Source organism: Poromitra crassiceps (genome assembly GCF_964638095.1).
Source record: "Poromitra crassiceps genome assembly, chromosome: 17".
In the NCBI taxonomy this organism is placed as follows: domain Eukaryota; kingdom Metazoa; phylum Chordata; class Actinopteri; order Beryciformes; family Melamphaidae; genus Poromitra; species Poromitra crassiceps.
This window is the reverse complement of record NC_139635.1, coordinates 29,396,876-29,417,030: the sequence shown is the minus strand read 5'-3', so window position 1 is coordinate 29,417,030 and position 20,155 is coordinate 29,396,876. Positions and strand designations below refer to the sequence as shown.

Here is a 20,155-nt window from a genome sequence, read left to right as displayed (position 1 = left end):
TGATGAATTGTAAACTTTTTTCCCTGAAATATTCACTCTTCTTCTTTCAAACAGAACTCTCTCTCCCTCCTTCAGCCTTGTTCCCAACTAACCTCTGTGCTCTCATTTTCTTTTTAAACTTCCAGTCTTTCACATTGCCTCTAGAATCCCTTCTTCTCACTGTGTGCAGCTTCAACGAAGCCGCTAAAGGAGCCCCACATTATTAGGCAGAGTGTTCATCCGTCATTGCTCATTTGCCATCGCACTCTTTGGCTCATTAGAGAGTTTGGGCTGTAACATTACTGGCGCCAAGTTATGTTTTTGTGTGTGTGGGCGAGCGCGCTGGCAATCAAGTTGTGATTTGTGTTTAGAAAGTTTGAACAAAAAAAAATCCCACCCCCATTCAATCAATACATGCCAAAGAAATAACTCTAAGAACTCTCTAAGAATGTTCTCTTTCTAAATATGAGACAAGTGTTTCTCTATGTCATGCCATGTAGGAGATGTTATTTAAAGGGTTATATTGTGCTTTTATAGTGGCCAATTTGTTATTTTGTCGGCAGTTTATGAAGTTAGGAATGAACATTTTTATCCTCGGGAAGAGCATGTGGCACGTAGTTTGTCTCCGGTCTTAACGTGTGTGTGTTTTTACATCCTAGGGGGGCGAGAGACCATTGACTAATAAACATTCTCTCCTAGCTCTTAACCCCAAAACATTCCCGCAGTCCACCTCTTTGGTCATATCCTCCCACATATTCTTCTTTCTGTACCTGCTAGTTGACTCATGATAACCTTTCTCTCCCTTTTGCACTCTTTTTGCTTTCTTTTCCAATGCCTGAAATAGAAGTGGAGCAAAAAGGTAATTGAGTGGTCTGGTCCCCCCCCCCCCCCCCCCCCCCCACCTCCGGCCCGAGTGGTCTGGTCCTTCCTCCCCCCCCCCCACCCCTCCACACCTCCGGCCCCTTGTTCTGTGGTGTTGAGTACAGCTCCCCTCACGTCTCTCTCCTCCCTCCCTGATTGCCTCTCCTGTCAAATGCTAAGCCCATAGAGGGATTGTTTGCAACACTGGAGTCCAACTGAATTTCAAAAACGGAATTTCAAAAAGAAATCCATCATAGGGCTGCACGATATGAAAAAAAAAATATTATTTTGTGATTGTATTGACGGATATTGCGATGTTTACATTTCATTTTCACTGAGAAAAAGAAAATATTTTTTTTTACTAGATTTTCTCTGTACCAAATAAGCACGTCCCCTTACGTGTGGCTATGATTTGTAGGCTGAGGCATCTCTGTAGCACCACGATGCTTCATTCAATGCTACTGTATGCTGTGACACATTTTACTCCCAAATTGCAGCTGCTCCTGCGATTTGGACATTGCACTCGGCCATATCGATTCTTTCGATATCGATTCGATTAATTGTGCAGCCCTAATCCAGCGCCATCTGATAGATTATCATCCCAGACATGCAAACGCCATGTTGTGAAATGAATCACCAACTGTGCTGCGGTGATTTTCCAGGGGCTCTTGATAACCCTTGGAGATTGAGTAGTTAGTAGAATTGTGTGTATATCTCCCTTTGGCTCAGTCGTAGTTTGCTTGGCCCAACCTCTGCACGTGATGTGAGATAGCAGTGATGGCTGAGGGAGCTTGGCAAAGCCCAAAACGCTTGAAAAGAAAAGCACGCATCTCCTTTCAGCCAGAACCAATTAATTTACACTCTTTATAAATGGGAACCTTGCCTTGGCCTCCCTCACCCATCAGTGGTTATTCTTTGTCTTTTGCCACAGAAGTAGTAACAACCCTTTACCACTGTTGTTCGGTCTATTCCCACCAACTCCCCACACTTTCATTCTACCTCTGCTTTGCTGCCGCCACCACCATTGACAACCTGTTGTCCACTCCCTCCACGAGATGTGAAGCCTTTTCATTTTGGTTTTCAAGACCCAGGTCATGTGACCCGGGTCATGTGAGTGTGCATGTTGCAGTGTTGTCCATCGACCCCGGCCGCTAGTTTGGCGTTTGACGTCAGATTCTGGTATTTAAAAAATTTAAATAAAAAAACCTGTGAACTCTACTTCTGCCATTTCCCATCTCTTCCATTTGCAGGATTTTACCCGTTTTTTTTGGTTCAGCTTTGATTGAGTTTTGTCCCTGTTAGGGGGCAGCAGCTGACCCTTGCTGTCCCTGTTAGGGGGCAGCAGCTGACCCTTGCTGTCCCTGTTAGGGGGCAGCAGCTGACCCTTGAGATGCAAGTCCTCTCCACCTCGCATCTCTCATTCTGAATAATCATTCTGCCACATTCCTTTCTTTTCTTTTCCCCTTATTCATTCACAGTAGTACCAAACAGTAGTTGAACTATTCCTCCAGTCCCTGATCTTTTGTGTCTTCCACTTGTTGTTCCACTTTGTCCAGCAGCAAGAATGATGATGCGTGTTAGCCAAATGTATCCTGTTTGAAATGTGTGTCCCTTATTTGTGTTTTGTGTCACTTTCCTCTCTTGCCACTAGTCTTCATTTGTCCCGGGATTCTGAAGGGTATAGGAGCCCCCACCTTCATATACGAAGCCGAGCAGCAAGCGGGGGCGTGGTGCAAAGACCCCCTGCAGGCCGGGGACAAGGTCTTCTTCATGCCCTGGACTCCGTACCGCACCGACACCCTCATCGAGTACGCCTCCCTGGAGGACTTCAACAACGGCCGCCAGACGACCACCTACAAGCTGCCGCACCGCGTCGACGGCACGGGCTTCGTGGCCTACGACGGCGCCATCTTCTTCAACAAGGAGCGCACGCGCAACATCGTCAAGTTCGACCTGCGCACGCGCATCAAGAGCGGCGAGGCCATCGTGAACAACGCCAACTACCACGACACCTCGCCGTACCGCTGGGGCGGGAAGACGGACATCGACCTGGGCGTCGACGAGCGGGGGCTGTGGGTGATCTACGCCACGGAGCAGAACAACGGGCGCATCGTGGTGAGCCAGCTCAACCCGTACACGCTGCGCTTCGAGGCCACCTGGGAGACGGCGTACGACAAGCGCTCCGCCTCCAACGCCTTCATGGTGTGCGGCGTGCTGCACGTGGTGCGATCGACCTACGAGGAGAATGAGAGCGAGGCCAGCAGGAGCCACATAGATTACATCTACAACACCAAGCTGAGCCAGGGCGAGTACACCGACATCGCCTTCCCCAACCAGTACCAGTACATCGCCGCTGTGGATTACAACCCGCGGGACAACCAGATGTACGTGTGGAATAACTTTTACGTCCTGCGCTACGACCTGGACTTTGCCCCAGGGGACCCCGCAGAAGGTAAGAACCGGTCCGCTCCGTTTTGTTCAGCACAGGTAGTTTTGAAGGCCAAGCCGGAAGTTAGCATGGCACTGGGTTCCCTCATCTGGAAGTCAATGGGAGTTTTGGATGGGGGTTTTGGTTAGATGCCTGAAATATGGTCTGTGGGTAAAAGGTAAAGGTAAAGTCCCAACAATTGTCACACACCTGAGTGTGCGAAATTTGTTCTCCGCATTTGACCCATCCCCTGGGGGAGCGGTGAGCAGCAGCAGCAGCGCCGCGCTCGGGAATCATTTGGTGATCTAACCCCCCAATTCCAACCCTTTGATGCTAAGTGCCAAGCAGGGAGGCAATGGGTCCCATTTTTATACTCTTTGGTATGACTCGGCCGGGGTTGGAACTCACAACCTCCCAGTCTCAGGGCGGACACTCAAACCACAAGGCCACTGAGCTGGGCTGTGGTTAACAAAAGTTTATGAAACTGACTGAGATCTTTGTGTTGAGCAAGATGATCTTCACAAATGAACACCACTTTTAGTGTAAATGCGATTGCCACAAACCCTTCAGAAATCACAAAAATTTAACTTATTTCAGGCATCTATCTATAAAGGGAGCAAGTGGGCAATCTCTGTCTGTTCTGTTTCAATTTTTGTCCCACTGATGATGTCATAGGCATTGTGACATCACTGATGATGTCATAGGCATTGTGTGACATCATCAGTGATGTCATAAGAGCAATTGCGATGTAACCAGTGATGGGAAGTTGTGACATCATCAGTGATGTCATAAGAGCATGAGCCCGCACAGCGGTCGGGCTGCAGGGCAGGCGAGGCCGCACAGCAGCCGAGCCTAAAAAATTGGCAGAGCCTTATATAAAAGGGAGCAAGTGGGCACTGTTTGTTTCAAGTGGGCACTGTTTCAGTTTTCTCCCACTGATTATGTCACAATGTCTGACATCATCAGTGAGATCATTATTGACCAAAATCATCTTATGACATGACTGATGATGTCATAGGCATTGTGACATGATGTCATAGGCATGGCGACATCATCAGTGATGTCACTCGAGCAATTGCGGTTTTTGGTTACACTTTGGTGCAATATTGTGACATGAAATCACAATGTCACAATGTCATCAGTGAGTGATGTCATCAGTGATGGAAAGTTGTGCAATTGTGCGCTGCGCATGCCAATAGAGCAGGCGAGGCCACGCAGCAGCTGAGCTGCGGGCGAGGCCACACAGCGGCCGAGCTGCGTATGGGAGCTGCAGGGCCAGCTTGGCGAGCTGCAGGCCGGGCAAGGCCGTGCAGCGGCCGAGCTAGCGATAGGAATCGAGCACGCATAACGCGCAAGATGCCTAGTCTAACCAAAATCCCCCATGTAAAAATCCCATTGACTTCTACACGAGGGAACCAGGCGATGCTAACTTCCGGGGTTTAGCACTCATTCCCGCGGCGCTATTGTCTTTGCGTAACGTGATGACGAGCTTCTGTTGTGTTGTGGTTATAATGTGGGATGTTACAGAGATGACTGCCTTTTAATTTGCCATGCAGTCCAGGTGTGCTATATAGAAAAGAGGCTGGTGTTGTGTTCCGGGGAAAGGGCTCGTTTGCAGACAGGAATTATACAGTGGGCTTGGGATGAGGGATCGCTCGCGCCAGAATCTCACCGTTACAACACCGCCATCTTTATTACCATGAGACGAGCTGAGGCACTCGCTCGAGCCGAAGCCGGCACCCTATCAAATTCTTTCATCTTCGGCCTCATCCCAAACCATTATGAACACTGCCCTCCTGAACCTCCCTCTAATGCTCCCAATGGGATTCCGAAATATTGTGCACAGTACGACAAAGGCTGTCTCCTCTTCCGTGCCCTTGGATTTGAACTTGCGTTGCCATGGCTACCTCATCAACTTTTCCGAGGCCATCCCCCCCCCCACAATGGATTGGGAGACAATCACCATAATATTGTGGTATAATATTGTCGGTGCACCCTCCCTCCCTCCCTCCTCCCAGGTGTGTGTGTGTGTGTGTGTGTGTGTGTGTGTGTGTGTGTGTGCGCGCGCGCGTGCGTGCGCGTGCGTGTGTGATTTAAGCGGCCGCACGGTGAATCAAGGCCGACGACGAAGGTTAGAAGAATGACTCTGCGGTGGAGAGAGAGATCAATTACAGTGAAGCATCATGTCAGGCGGTTAGGGGCCTTAAATTAATCTGCGAGGCGCTGAGAGGGGAGACATACGTGTCATCAGACAGGGCTCTTACATCACGGCGATAATGGGCGTAATTACCAGACTGCAGCCACCTTATCCCAGAGAGCCTCCGCTAAGTCCCCGTGAGCAAGGACCTCAACACCACACGGCCGAGGCTTCCAGTTGCCCCTGGAGCACTGCTCCAGATTAACTTATGATTTCTAACTTCTGGATGTTGGGGAGGGGCTGTCAGGGGGGGGAAATCTGATTCTCGAGCTGTGTTGTCGGCCGGGCTGGGTTGATGTCTCAATGGAGGCTGTGTGCTCCCGAACTCTGGCCTCTTGTCAACACGTCCGTTTGTTTTCCCCGCTGTCGCATGGAATCTCCCCCGGCGTGACATCTTGACACCCGTGGGTCGGTGGGGGGTTGGGGGGGGGGTGCTCCGAGTTTGTGTCGGTCTCGCGGAAAACAACCCGGATCTTCAATTAAGTCTATGTTAGAGGAGATATGAAATCCTCCAACTTGAATGAGTTCTCCGTGCATGCAAACTGCCTGCTCTCTAACCGTTCTGATGGTATGTAAATGTAATTAACAAGTGAATTATCATAATTACCCTCCTCGTCGTCTCAAAAGAGCCTCACGGAAAGGGGGGGGGGGCAGAGGAGTGGCCACATCACGGTGCGTTTCCAATGGAGGCTGGTAATGTGCTCTCTCAGCTACTGTGATGCCTCGCTAAACACAAATGCCACATTGTGGCTAATGCCGCTTGCATTAAGGCGCAGTGTATAATCAAGGAAACAGCACATAGTTGTTGATTTCACCCATTATTTTTTAGCGCCGGTTTCCACCACTGTTCTGCCATTGGGATCCAATCAGCAATGCGTGCTCGCCACCGTGGATCATTACGTGTATTTTATGAGGACATTTGGAAGTGTTGCTGGCTTAAAGAGCAGAGATGCCGGGGGCCAGCGCGCCACTGCTCTCCGTTTTGTGAATGGCACAATGAAAATAACTGGTTCATGTTTATTACGTTTTCCCCCCAATCCACACCTTTAACTTCTTTACAGTGTAGCGGTTTGGATTTATTGCTGGCCGCGATCTAGCGTAGAATTAAACAACCAATTCTTTAGGGCAATCTAATGGCGCTGAAATAATGTCCCTCTCTCGCTGAAACAGGGCCACTTGAGGCATCGAGCAAATTAATTGTGCCCATTAAGATTCATCGACCACAGACTGTAAGCTAGCTCAAACTACACCACACCACTGTGTTTCTCTCCTTAGCAGAATGCACACAGCACAATGAGAGGCAGAGAGTCTCTCTCCTCTTCTGTCAAAAGCATCAACCTTGACTGTAACCATCATCCTAGACAGGCAAGGAGGTGCCAACCGGATTAGGGTGTGTGTGTATACTCTCTCTCTGTGTGTGTGTGTGTGTGTGTGTGTGTGTGTGTGTGTGTGTGTGTGTGTGTGTGTGTGTGTGTGTGTGTGTGTGTGCATGCATGCATGTGTGTATGTATACATACATTCATTCATACATATATTATACTAGGCAGCTCGCCGAGCTGGCCTGCAGTTTGCATACACAGCTCACCTGCTCTTATGACATCACTGATGACACCGCGCCTGTGGCCTCGCCTGCTCTATGACATCACTGATGACATCACATCATAACTGATGACATCATCAGTGAACTATAGCCTAGCCTCAGCCTTTGATGTCACAATGCACAATTGCTCAAGTGACATCACTGATGATGACATCATCAGTCCCACTGATGATGACATCATCAGTGGGACAACAAAAATTTAAACAGAGAGAACAGAGAAACATTGCCCACAATGCTCCCTTTTATAATAAGGATAGATAGATAGATAGATAGATAGATGGATAGATAGATAGATAGATAGATAGATAGATAGATAGATAGATAGATAGATAGATAGATAGATAGATAATAGATACATACAATACATACATACATACATACATACATAGATATAGGTTTTAGATAGTTTCAGCAAAGTATCAAAGCAGAAAATAATTGACCTCATCAACTCAAGTTGTTTGATCTTGTGTGTTTTGAACACTCAAGGTCTCTGAACACTGATCCTGGTTGAAGGATTCACTAACATTATTCCCCCTATTGATCATTCCTGTAATTGTCCCGACCGATTTACACGCAATTCAACAAAATGGCCGTGCTCTGCTAATGCTTTGTGAATACAAAAGACCAGTGATCAATACGTAGCCGGCCCACCTCCTTAGAAGCCCCCCTTAAAAGAGCTGCATGCCAATAGAATGCACACCTAAGTGCTCGCCATTACAAAACTTACAACGACACACACTAATGATGTATTTTCTGTGATGTGCAACAGACATCAAGTGGTTCCAGTCCAATGAGTTCAAAAAGCCAATCAGGACAGCCAGTAATTGCCGGGAGCACTTCAGACTAACGAGGAGTGAAAGGAGAAAATTAATTTGTCTTTGAGGTAGCATTGATCAGAGCCATAAAATGAATGCGGCTTTGTCCGAAGGGCTTAGCCACTTGGAGTAATCTGGTGGTAACTGTGGACAGAAAGTGGGATCCGCATAGAATTCAAATGTCAAGCTAGCCAGACTTTCATACACTAAACATATCTGTGTGTCCAACATCTGCCATCACAAAGCCTATAAGCTTTAGCGCGGTCATTTTGCGGCGAAATCGCTGCGCAACATTTACTTTCATATCGCTGAACACCGCCTCCAGGTGAGCGTTCAAAAACAACATTTACAGATGGATCATGCACTGAGCCTGCCTGTGTTGCACGCTCTGAAGCAGGATGTTAAGCAACAGTCAAAAGAGCCGGGCTGAAGGAACGCAGCCCAGGAGGTTTTCCCAACGCCTCTAATTGTTTCCGCTTGTTGCCATGGCTCAACGCTGGCTTCCCCACTGGAGGAATATGGGACTTGTTCAAGTGGACATTATAAGGGGGGAAAGACAGAGATCTTTTAGATAGAGTGAGGATGAAAAGAACACCATTGTGTGTCGGTGCGGGTGTAGTTCTTCCTGTCTGTGTGTGCTTTTCTGTCTTCTTGGGCATAGACTGTAGAAAAAGATGGACGGAGTGAGTGGGCCGTCACCCATTGGTTTGTGGACTCAGGTTTGGCATTTTGGCCGCTGCCATGTTGGATTTTTGGAGCCAGAAGTGACCTTATCTGAGGCCATATTTAGACGAGAGGGGGTTTCCCAGAGCCGCAGCGCCACCTGCTATTGGTCAGTGATCAGCGAGCTGCGTGATCATTGGACAGGCGTCCTGTCTTTTTTTATCATCTATTTCACTCTGAACGGGTGAGTTGTCGTGAAAGGTCAAATTAGCTCTACAGATCAAAACCGTTTTTTTTTCAATCAGGCTGTAACATGTTTATTCATGCTGTAAAGCTGGGCATTTTAACATGGCGGCGAATGGGGACTGACTCGCTCTTGCAGCCAGCCTCAAGTGGTTACTCGAGGAACTGAAGTTTTTGGTACTTCCGCATTGGCCTCAATGTGACCCGACTAAAGGCTGCCCCCTCGGTCTTGGGTGGCGTTTTTGCCGCCCCCCTCTGTCACTCAGAGTGTGTCCTTCCTTGTGACGCTAATCTGCTGCCTTACAGGCTTGAGTTTCAGCCCCCATAAATTAACACACATATAGATATGGGATATGTCCGGCAGAGCTTTTTCTGTCTACTGCTCTTTAAAGGACGAGTGTCAATAATTCAATCAGCCCCGCAGCAACTGGCTTTAGTTTTGGCAGGAAATGATTTATTCACGAGCGGCGGATGACAAACCACACGTAAACATGTTACCTTCCATGGCACATAGCTATGCGAGCAGATGGTGCAGGGCCTGTACATTACGCAGGACTGATGACGCGCACGTCATCCAGGCTTGAACAGAGCAGCAGTGTATAAACAGCCTAATGTAAAATTCATATCTTGTGGGATTTGGTGTTTCTCTTTCATTAGTTACCAGGCAGCGCTGGCTCCTCAAAAGAGGCAAAAAGACGAGGGCCTATAACTGGAGCTCTTACACACTTCTTTCTTATCCACTGAGACTGCCTTGTTGAGTCGTGCTGAAATACTTGAGCAAACAAACGAACGCAAAGACGCAACAGTATTATGAAGACGCACACGCACACACGTGCACACACACACACACACACACACGCACGCGCGCACACACACACACACGCACGCACGCACGCACGCACACACGGCACGCACACACACACACGCACGCACGCGCGCACACACTTGTATTTAGGCCTAAGTGTCGGCTGGGTCTCTCTTGTTTTGTCCTTGCATTTGACCATGCTGCTCACAGTGAGACAACTGGCATGAGAATATAAAATAATATCACAGCCAAGCATTTCAGCTGGATTGGTGTTTGGAAGGAAGTTTTGCTCATAGTTTCATTATGGTTTTTGAATGAGAGATGTTGGGGATGATTTGAGCTGAACTGCTGTATTTGAGTCTTTTTCTTTTTTCTACTTGGAAGATTAGCCTTCTGAGAGATTCATCCTCAGAATTTAAACCAATTAAAACAGCTTGATTTAGCTGCGAGTTCTCATTACTCTTCCTAATAGCAGGTGTTAGGCAGCTTAGTCATTTATAGGAGCCATATGGACAGGTACTCCCATAGTTTGGGCTCTTTTGATTAAGTGTGTCTAATTAAAAATGAACACATTTTTGTATCGGTGTGCGTAAGCAGTAAAGGCATTGACAAACAGCATTTCTACACCCTTGATTGTCTGATTATGGATTTATCTCATTATTTTTTCATTTCCCAAGCTGATAAATAGCTCTGGGGTGCTGTTATAAAATCATAAAAGTAATTCTGCGTTAGCTCTGATGCCTTGATTGATGATCTTAGCATAGTGGTTTTCTTTCCTTTCAGCACTATTTTAATTTACTCCGTTCTGTTCAGAGCCTGCCGCTGTCATCCATTTTTCAAGTGTCCAATCTCAAACTGTAATATTATTTACAATGGCCATTATTCAACATATGGCACCACTATATGCCCTGCCAAACAGATTGGCCGTCAAGAGTGACTTGACTGCCTCTTGAGAGAAAATAGTCACTAATTGGGATAGCCCTCTCTTGGCTGAGTGCTGTCAGAGGACACTGGGTTCTGCACAGACTGCACAGACATCAAAGAGTTATACAACAACACAGACAGATCTTTGACTACAAACATCCCAAAACATATGCTTCTCTTTAAATTAAAAATGTCAACTTCACATATGAATGCCTCTCTTAAAGCGGTGAGATTTGATGATCTTGCTGGAGATTCTGCAAGTGAGAGTGAAAAAGAGCAAAGTGCCTTAGTGGGCACTTAGTGGGCATTAAAATCTTAGATGTTTGTAATGATGAAATAACAAGACACATTTGGTGCTACTTTTATACATGCCGAGAATGATAAGTGTTCTCCTCAATGTTCCCAACATGCTAAAATCTCATATCTCTGCGGGATGTTTGGAGCAAATTCATTTCGAGTTGCCCAAAAAAAACAGGCATTTTAGGACGAAGAATCATTTTAAAACGTGGGTATTGTATGCACAATGGATGTGTGCTGCAGAGGCTATAAATGTGAGAGAATACTACGAATGATGCATGGCTTTGTGGCGTTTGAGAGATTTAGATGAAGTGGACACGGTTGATGCAGACACTTCACTATGTCCTTTTCATTTTCCTGTGTTGGCTAGCCCATATTCCCACATCATAGGATCTCTGAATTCACTCAGTTACTAACGGTAATGCATGGCTTTAGAAATACCATTTGCATTGCCTAGGATGACAAAGAACCACCTGTAACAAATGGAAAAAGCGAACATTATGTGCGTATTGAAATGGTGTCATATTGTGTGCTAAAATCTGGAAGGTGGAGCTTTGGAACCTTGACGTGGAGCAATAGGGTCCTAAGTGCGAGTTAATTAGGCGAAGCAAACATGCGGTTACAGGCCGAGGCATATTAATGTCTATATTTGCCTATGGAAAAGCAGATGTTTGCTCAGGTGTGGAGAGGTTTAATATTCTGAAACACAATTACGTGCGTCCTTTTAGATTGCCGTTTGAATTTTATTGCATTATATAGGCACATATTGCATCAGTGAGTCAGTCAATCAATGAGTCAGCCTATGATTCCTCTCACTTAGGTCAACAGCATTTCTCCACCAGCAATACATAACGTCTTATTTGTTATGTATTGCTCCCCCCTTTAAATGTTATATTGTTATACTGTTGTGTTATAGTTTGTTGGATTTCATTTGGTATTTTAGGGGGAAAACAAAAAACTTGATCATAAAATTGACTGGGCTGCCTTCCGGGTAGTGCAGCGCTAGATTCCCTGCCTACCAACACGAGGGTTACAGGTTCGAGCCCCCGTGTTACCTCCGGCTTGGTCGGGCGTCCACTCCATCCATACAGGCACAATTGGCCGTGTCTGCGGGTGGGAAGCTGGGTTAAGGGTATAGAGGAAGACATGCTACAGTGTCAAAGCCCTCGCCAGCTGCGCCGAGCGCTACGCCGCAGCTGGCGCGCCTGCCGGCACAGCTGGCGCGCAGCTCCCCGAAAATGTGACTCGACGCAGCTGACGTGAACAGCACATAATATAAGTAGATGGGGAGATAACGGGAGAGAGTGAAAGCTATTACCAAGTAACTGTATATGCACTACATTCTCTCCTTGGGCTAACTTCTAGTCATTCAAATCATAGTGAAATCACACAGTTGTACTCATTTTGCTGGGGACTCCCCCTGCGCCCCCCTCGTCAAGCTGACATTGGAGTACAGTATATAGGTCTAGCTGCCGTCGGCAAAGGCTCCAAGTGGAGGCTGACGTTGTAGCATGCTTCCAACTTATGTGTCCACTGTCCTGCTCATTGCACTCGTGTCTGTTTGGGGGGGAGGGGAACTGGGGGGAATAGCGTGATCCTCCCGCGAGCGACACTGTGCCGGTGTAACTCCTCGCTGTCAGGTGAAAAGAAGTGGCTGGCAAGTGTCGACTGCACAAACACATGTGCTTAGGGGGGTGACGATAACCGTCTCACCACAATACCGCGGACATGTGACTTTACCGCGGGGTTGAGCTCATTACTGTCATCGCCACATTTTTTTTTTGGGTAGGCTACTTTATGATATAAAATATAGGCACGCACAATGTCAAAAGCACTAGAGTAGCAAAGAGGGAAACGGGGATGTACCAATTAAATAATAAATAGTCTAACAAAGTAAAAAAAACTATTAAAAACATTACACAGGATTGGCATCTGAATTTACTGAATGGAATTATTGGAATGTGCGTTTCCATAGGCCTACAACTCATCTCATATTTCCTATAGCCTGTCTTACAGTATTTTTTTTTTTTTTTTTTTTTTTTTTTTTTTAATGTTTTTTCCCCGATTTTTTATCCCATTTTTATCCCCCGTTTAGTGCTCATTTGAATTACTCAATCCTGGTTGCTACTCCATCCTCTGCCGATCTGGGGAGAGCCGAGACTGATTCCATGCATCCTCCGAGACATGGGCAGTCAAGTCAGCCGCATCTTTTCACCTGCCCGAGGAAGCTCCCCCGGTAGGACATAGCACGTGGGAGGTTCACGCTATTCCAACCAGTTCCCCTCCCTCTGAACAGGCGCCCTTAACGATCAGAGGAGGAACCATATAAGCAACCAGGATGTTGCATGTTTTTGTGAAGGGGGTTCCTATATGAAGGAGACCCCCGGGAGGCACGGGGAGAACATGCAAACTCCACACAGAAAGGCCATTTTGCCGACCCCACCCGGGTGGTGGGCACTCGAGGACATGCGGACGGGCACGCATTCCTTCAGCGTTCACATCGGCCCAGGTGGGAATCGAACCCACGACCTTCGAGCTGTGAGGCGATAGTGCTTACCACTGCACCACCGTACCTCCTAGTCTTACAGTATTTATTGTATACAATAATTAAAAGCTCCTTCTGTTACACGAGGGTCGCAGGTTCGCACCCCCGTGTTACCCACCCACGGCTTGGTCGGTAGGGGTGGGAATCACCAGATGCCCACGATACGATACTAAAACGATACTTGAGTCACGATACGATAGTATTGCGATATTGCGATATGCTAGTATTGCGATATATTGAATATTGCGATATTTCGATATATTGTCTAACTCCTTTTCCTACCTTTTCCTTGACCTCACTGGAAGTAAAGCATGCAGTGTTTTTTTGTTTTGTTTTGTTTTTGCCCCACATGTAGGCTACATTATTAAGCTTGTCTGGACTCAATACACCACTGCAGGCGCGGACTGCAACATCGGGCGCTTCGGGCAGATGCCCGGTGGCGTTTTTTCTATTTTTTTATTTTTATCGATACTTGCCGTCCAAATATCGATACAATATCGTCAGGCAAAATATCGCGATACTATGGTGTATCGATTTTTTCCCCCACCCCTATTGGTCGGGCGTCCATACAGGCACGATTGGCCGGCGTCTGCTGGTGGGAAGCCGGATTGGGGGTATGTGTCCTGGTCGCTGCACTAGCGCCTCCTCTGGTCGGTCGGGGGGTGCCTGTTCGGGGCGGAAGGGAACTGGTGGGAATAGCGTGATCCTCCCACGTGCTACGTCCTGCCGGTGAAGCGCCCCGCTGTCAGATGAAAAGAAGCGGCTGGCAACTACGCATGTGTCGGAGGAAGCATGGTGCTAGTCTACGGCTCTCCCCAGATCGGCAGAGGGGGTGCAGCAGCGACCGGGGGCAGCAGGGGGGGAAATTGGCCAAGTACAATTGGGGAGAAAATGGGGGGGAATCTGAAAAAAAGAAAGAAAAAAAAAGCTCCTTCTGTTCATTTCACATTAGAGAAAGGGTGAAAAAAGGCAAGACACACTGCAGCCCCCCTAAAGCCCCCCTCAACCCTCTGCTCTCTGAGCGCTCTGAAACTTCAACTGAATTTCTGGACGACAGCTCATTTCAGATGGAATTTATGAACGTCTCCATAGCGAAACAATCAGCTGACTAATGGTTACTTTGAATCATTATTGTTCCTTCAATTGCATTAAAGTATTTGATGAAAAATACTTCATACCATAGTACTGCTTTTATCTCGTGTGATCTCGACTATTTGTCACGTACGTACACTCACACTTTCACCTCAATTCCTTGGAGTAATTGTGAGAACCTTGATAGCTGTTGGCCCCTGACCCTCTCCATGAGGTCATCTGTTGGTGACAGTAAGGGAACATGTCATCTGTCAGGTTCAAGGCCACACTGGCCAGGAACGTGCGAGCGCGTGAGCGCGTGACAGACACACAATGACTTGAATGAGCGTGAGCTAATTATCCAGGGCTCCTTCCACGGGGGGAAAGGGCAGAGAGTGAAATGTCACAAAGCAACGTCTCCGCAGGGCGATTTGATTTCATTTGATTTCTTTTTAATAGCCAGCATCTGTTTAATAGCCGGCATCGCCGGCACATTGTCCCCTTCCTGCTGTCTGTGGGCTCCTGACCACATCCCCCGAGATCGCCTTTGTAATAAACGCAGAGGTTTTCCTGGGACGGAGAACACGGAGTCCCCTGATTGGCTGATTAGCTCCAGCGGTAGGAGCGTGGGCGTCGTCACCATTCACTCTGAGGAAATGGAGATACGTGTGCGATGATGGGGTGTCAGATAGCATGATATTGCATTTTCCCCCCAGATGCACCCCGCCGGAGCCCCTGAAGAGAACGCAGCACAGCCGTTCACAGAGGCAGAGGAAGCTGCCTTTATCTCCACAAACAATCAAGCTAGCCGTGGGTCAAATGTATGATCAGTCATGCAGGGGTACAAGTACTGTTCCCATGTAGACGCACGCATACACGTGGACAAGCGTGTTCTTCTGTTTTCCTTTTATTCATATTGGCTATTTATATTTATGGATTTCCGGTTTCTGCTCTCTCACTTCCTACTTATCTCCAGGCCTCTTCTCCAGCAGATATCCATCTGTATAGACAGCGATTTTAAGCACACGTACTAATAATAACAACACACGTGTACACACACACACACACACACACACACACACACACACACACACTCATGCCCATGTGCATTGGGGGCACGCACTCACACATAGATTTGCTCTGCAGGCAGGGGGAGGTGTGGATTGAATACAGTGGAATCGCATTATTGCTGATGTATGTCTTTTGCCCGGAGCGGTGCAATTCTCCTCCCTCACACCAGCTTTATCAAAGTGAGAGAGATGAACTAGGCGGATGGGGGGGGGGCCCAGGCTTTGTCTTCCCCGTTGACATTTAATCAAGCCAAGGTTCCAACTCTCTCTTGAGGAGAAATCACTCCCATGCAGAAGGACGCTCCATCGCCAGTCCTCTCATTTGTGGGCTTGAGTCAACTAAAAATAGCAGGAGATATTGTGGCATTAGCAGATTTGCCTTGATTGTGTGCGGCGCTGAAGGTAGCAGAACAGTGTTGGATTTACGGCCGGCTGAATGCTGCACGAAGCCGTTTATTTGAGAGAGTTATGAGCGGCAGTAACTGCGAGCAATACCTACAAAGCCCGGGACTGAAAACAGTTAACGTTCCACCCGCCGACAGGAGCGATGGGAGTTCAGGGCAAGGACGTTTTATTGACTCGAGCTCTAACAGCTTCACCCTCTCCTCCTCTCTCTCGCTCTAGTGCCAACTATCGAAGACTTCTCCGCCTCGCCATCCATCCCACAGACCACTGCGACGATCGCCATGACGACGGCCGCGGGGAGGGGACGGGCGAACGCCACCGCCGCCGCGGCGGACCCCCGGGACGGGAGGGACCCGTTCGAGGACTCGCGCGGCGGCGGGGCGGTCACGGCGGGGCCCACCGTCCCCGAGCTGCCGCCCACGCCCAGACGCTTCTGCGAGGCGACCAGGAGGAGAGCCATCGACTGGCCCCAGAGCCACACCGGAACCACTGTGGACCGGCCCTGCCCCAAAGGAACCAGAGGTAGGCCTACCTGCCTACTGTAGGGGTGGTGGTGGTGGGGGGGGGGGGGGGGGGATCAATACAGCATAGTATCGCGAGATTTTGTGTGGCGATATATCATATCACACGAATGCAGAGTATCGCGATATTTTAGTATATACATTGTCAAGTGCATGCAACTTTTACGACAGTGTTGGTCAGTCTGTCAGCTTGACAATCCCTTTTTGCTGCAATAAAAAGTTAGTGAGATGAACAGACTGGGAACTTTATCTCATTAGATAAAACAGATGTTGACAATGGTTTTTTTCCCCTTTGGGGACATAATTTGCAGTTGAAAAAAGGTAATAAATCGCAATATTGTTAAAATCGCAATAATATTGTATCATGACTTAAGTATCGTGATAATATCGTATCGTGGGGTCTCTGGTGATCCCCCCCCCTAACCTACCATATGGGGGTGTAGTGTGTGTGCGTGCGCGCATGCACATGTGTGAGAACACGTTAGTGTCTGACAAGCTTTGATAACCATTATGCCACAATATAAACCTGTTCATTAAATTTGTATTCTTCAAAGATGCATGTAGGATTTTCTTATTATTAGAAAAACAATCGTAGATATTAGTTACCTTTGCAAACCCCATCACAGATGCTGACAGAAATGTCATAATATAACGCATGGCTATCAGGGATTAAAGCAAGAAAGAGACAATGTTTTGACTGTGGGGGGGGGGCGAAATGGTGACGAGTCTTGGATTACTGTACATACGCTGTGCCTCTTGTCAGTGAAGCACCTGTCATTAGATATAATCTTGTATTTCATTTAGACATACATAAATAGTTTATAAAAATTCTGAAAAGTGTCTACAGTATTACTGACAATGACATACTAGGATCTAGTGTCTTGCTTGCCAATTAATGTATTGCTATTCCCTCTACCATTAAATCCCCCTGGTTCTTTGAGACTATGCAAAGCTGACAGGCTCGGAAATGGTTTTGAAATGGTTTTTCCTGCTGACCAGTTAGTTAGTGTCCCGCACTGGAGACGAGAGTCTGTCTGAATGGGTGATCAGCAGCAGCAGGAGAGACAGTATCTGAGAGAGGTTTTGGCTTCCCTCCAACATGCTGTGTTTGTTGTGCGGTACTGCAGGCATCGCCTCCTTCCTCTGCACCATGGCGGGGACCTGGTGTTCCAAAGGACCGGACCTCAGCAACTGCACCTCCCACTGGGTGACTCAAGTGGCACAAAAGGTACCCTGGAAAAGTGTTAATTGTAAAATACGCCAGGGGGAATGAGCGGAAATCTCTGCTCTCTTTCCGACGTGTCTCTGAGGAAAGGCTCGGCCCTCAAAGGAAAAACCCGCACTCAAACACTTTGGACAAAAAAAAGAAAAAGTGTTTTGGCAATGGAGGTATTTTTCTGTAGCCTGGGTAAACCCATCCCCCACGTGACCTGCTCTCAGACCTGTTCTCAGTCACTATGTTAGTGGTATGTTAGTATGTCAGACTGGGAACTGAGAGAGCAGGTCACGTGGTGGCTGGGTTTACCTAGGCTAATTTTTCTGGGCCCATTGTGTTGTTTGATGCAACATCACATTGATAAATTTGCAGCACAGCTTCCTTCAATGACGTTTAATAGCAGAAAACTCCACCGCTGTCTACAACATCAATGGTAAACGTCAGGTTTTTGTGTCAGCCCTTCAAAACGGAGAGCGAGGGCTTCTGTCTAGAGTCGACATGCCATTTTTAACAATCATACAGGGAGAAAAATCCATCACAGAAGAAGAGGTACCAATTTCTACACTGACAGCAGCCTCAATAGACAGAATACAATAGAGAGGCAAAGTGACCGCCTACTTCCTGCTTCAGCACTGTACCAGAGATTTTCATCCGCCATTTATTTTCCCATACACATTTCGTAAAATGCGTATAAAAATAGTTTTACTGGTTCAAACCAAACGGTACAGGTATATTTAGAAACAGGAGAGATCGCATAACATTTCACTGGGACCAGAACGTAAAAAGAATGCGGGTTTAAAGAAAATATTCTTTCGATGTTTTTTTTCATTTTGGTCAGAGTGAAATGTTCTATGGACTCTCCCGATTATAGCGTTAGCTGAACCGTTTGGTTCGACGAAGTACAACTATTTTATAAGCATTTTACGAAATGTCTATGGGAAAATAAATGGCGGATGAAAATCTCTGGTACAGTGCTGAAGCAGGAAGTGACGTTCCACTTTGCCTCTCTATGCAGGCACAGTAGCCTCAATAGACCAGAATACAATGCAGGCACAAGTTGAGTAAGGGGCATAACTGTTGCTTTTCTTCCTCAACTGGAAGAAAAACGTGGACAATTGGAAATGCGGAGCTCCAGGCTATGGCCAAAATAGCGGCAAATTTTGTTTGAGTTTATGCAACCATGTGCACGCTACCATTTCACATGGTCACATTCGTGCGAGTGCAGGATGATCATTAGGCTGGGTTCACACCGACGACCCAAGCCTTGCCTATGCCTTGCCTTTACCCAAGCTTTTAAATAGGCGTCCGTTTTAGTCAACGAGGCTGTGTACACAGGGCGCCTCAGCGTGAACCCTGCGTGTACCCACGCCTTGCCTGTGCCTTGCCGATTTTATCGAATAGGCGTGAGTTCTATTTTGAAGCCGACAAGGCGCGTGCAGGCAGACTTCTTCTGTCAAGCCATGAAAGAAAAACGCACAATATCCGTCGGAAATGGCAAAATCAACTGAATTTCAAAATAAAATTCAGTTACTACAACATGTTGAGCAGAGACAGAGAGATTGACGGGTGGCTATCACGTGGGGCTTTCTCCCCGTCGGCAAACAAATCTTCATGAGAGAGAATAGCAACCGAAGAAGCAAGATGGACAATGTTGTTGTGTGCCAGGCTGCCAGCACATATTCTTGCAAGATCACCTCTCTAAAATGTCCGACTATAGTCAGACCTGGTTATATCCAGCATCAATAGAACATTAAATATATCCGATTTATTTTACCTAGAGGCTACCCATGACAATTCTGGACAACACGTGAAAAAATACAGTCGGGAGAGAGGAGAGGCGCTTGTGACTTGGCTCCAGGTTCGGCGTGCAAAAGGCGTGCGGTGTGATCGCAAAAGCGTGTAACAGGTTCACGCCCAGCTCGGCGTAGGCGTGGGTTGAGGCAAGGCAAGGCATAGATTGTCTGTGTGAACTAAGCCTCAGGCTGGTTTCACACCGACAAGCTACGCCTTGCCTTGCCTCAACCCACGCCTACGCCGAGCTGGGCGTGAACCTGTTACACGCTTTTGCGATCACACCGCACGCCTTTTGCACGCCGAACCTGGAGCCGAGTCACAAGCGCCTCTCCTCTCTCCCGACTGTATTTTTTCACGTGTTGTCCAGAATTGTCATGGGTAGCCTCTAGGTAAAATAAATCTGATATATTTAATGTTCTATTGATGCTGGATATGTATAACCAGGTCTGACTATAGTCGGACATTTTAGAGAGGTGATCTTGCAAGAATATGTGCTGGCAGCCTGGCACACAACAACATTGCTTCTTCGGTCGCTATTCTCTCTCATGAAGATTTGTTTGCCGACGGGGAGAAAGCCCCACGTGATAGCCACCCGTCAATCTCTCTGTCTCTGCTCAACATGTTGTAGTAACTGAATTTTATTTTGAAATTCAGTTGATTTTGCCATTTCCGACGGATATTGTGCGTTTTTCTTTCATGGCTTGACAGAAGAAGCCTGCCT

General features: G+C 47.4%; 1 protein-coding gene across 1 annotated transcript in view; it reads left to right on the top strand.

Annotated features, from left to right (window-relative positions):
* adgrl2b.1 (adhesion G protein-coupled receptor L2b, tandem duplicate 1) overlaps positions 1 to 20,155 on the top strand; it is a 120,064-nt gene that overhangs the window by 58,948 nt on the left and 40,961 nt on the right. Inside the window, 3 exon segments of the mRNA XM_083653543.1 lie at positions 2,492 to 3,292; positions 16,123 to 16,425; positions 17,552 to 17,652. Of these exon segments, the coding sequence (XP_083509669.1) occupies positions 2,492 to 3,292; positions 16,123 to 16,425; positions 17,552 to 17,652 (1,205 nt within the window).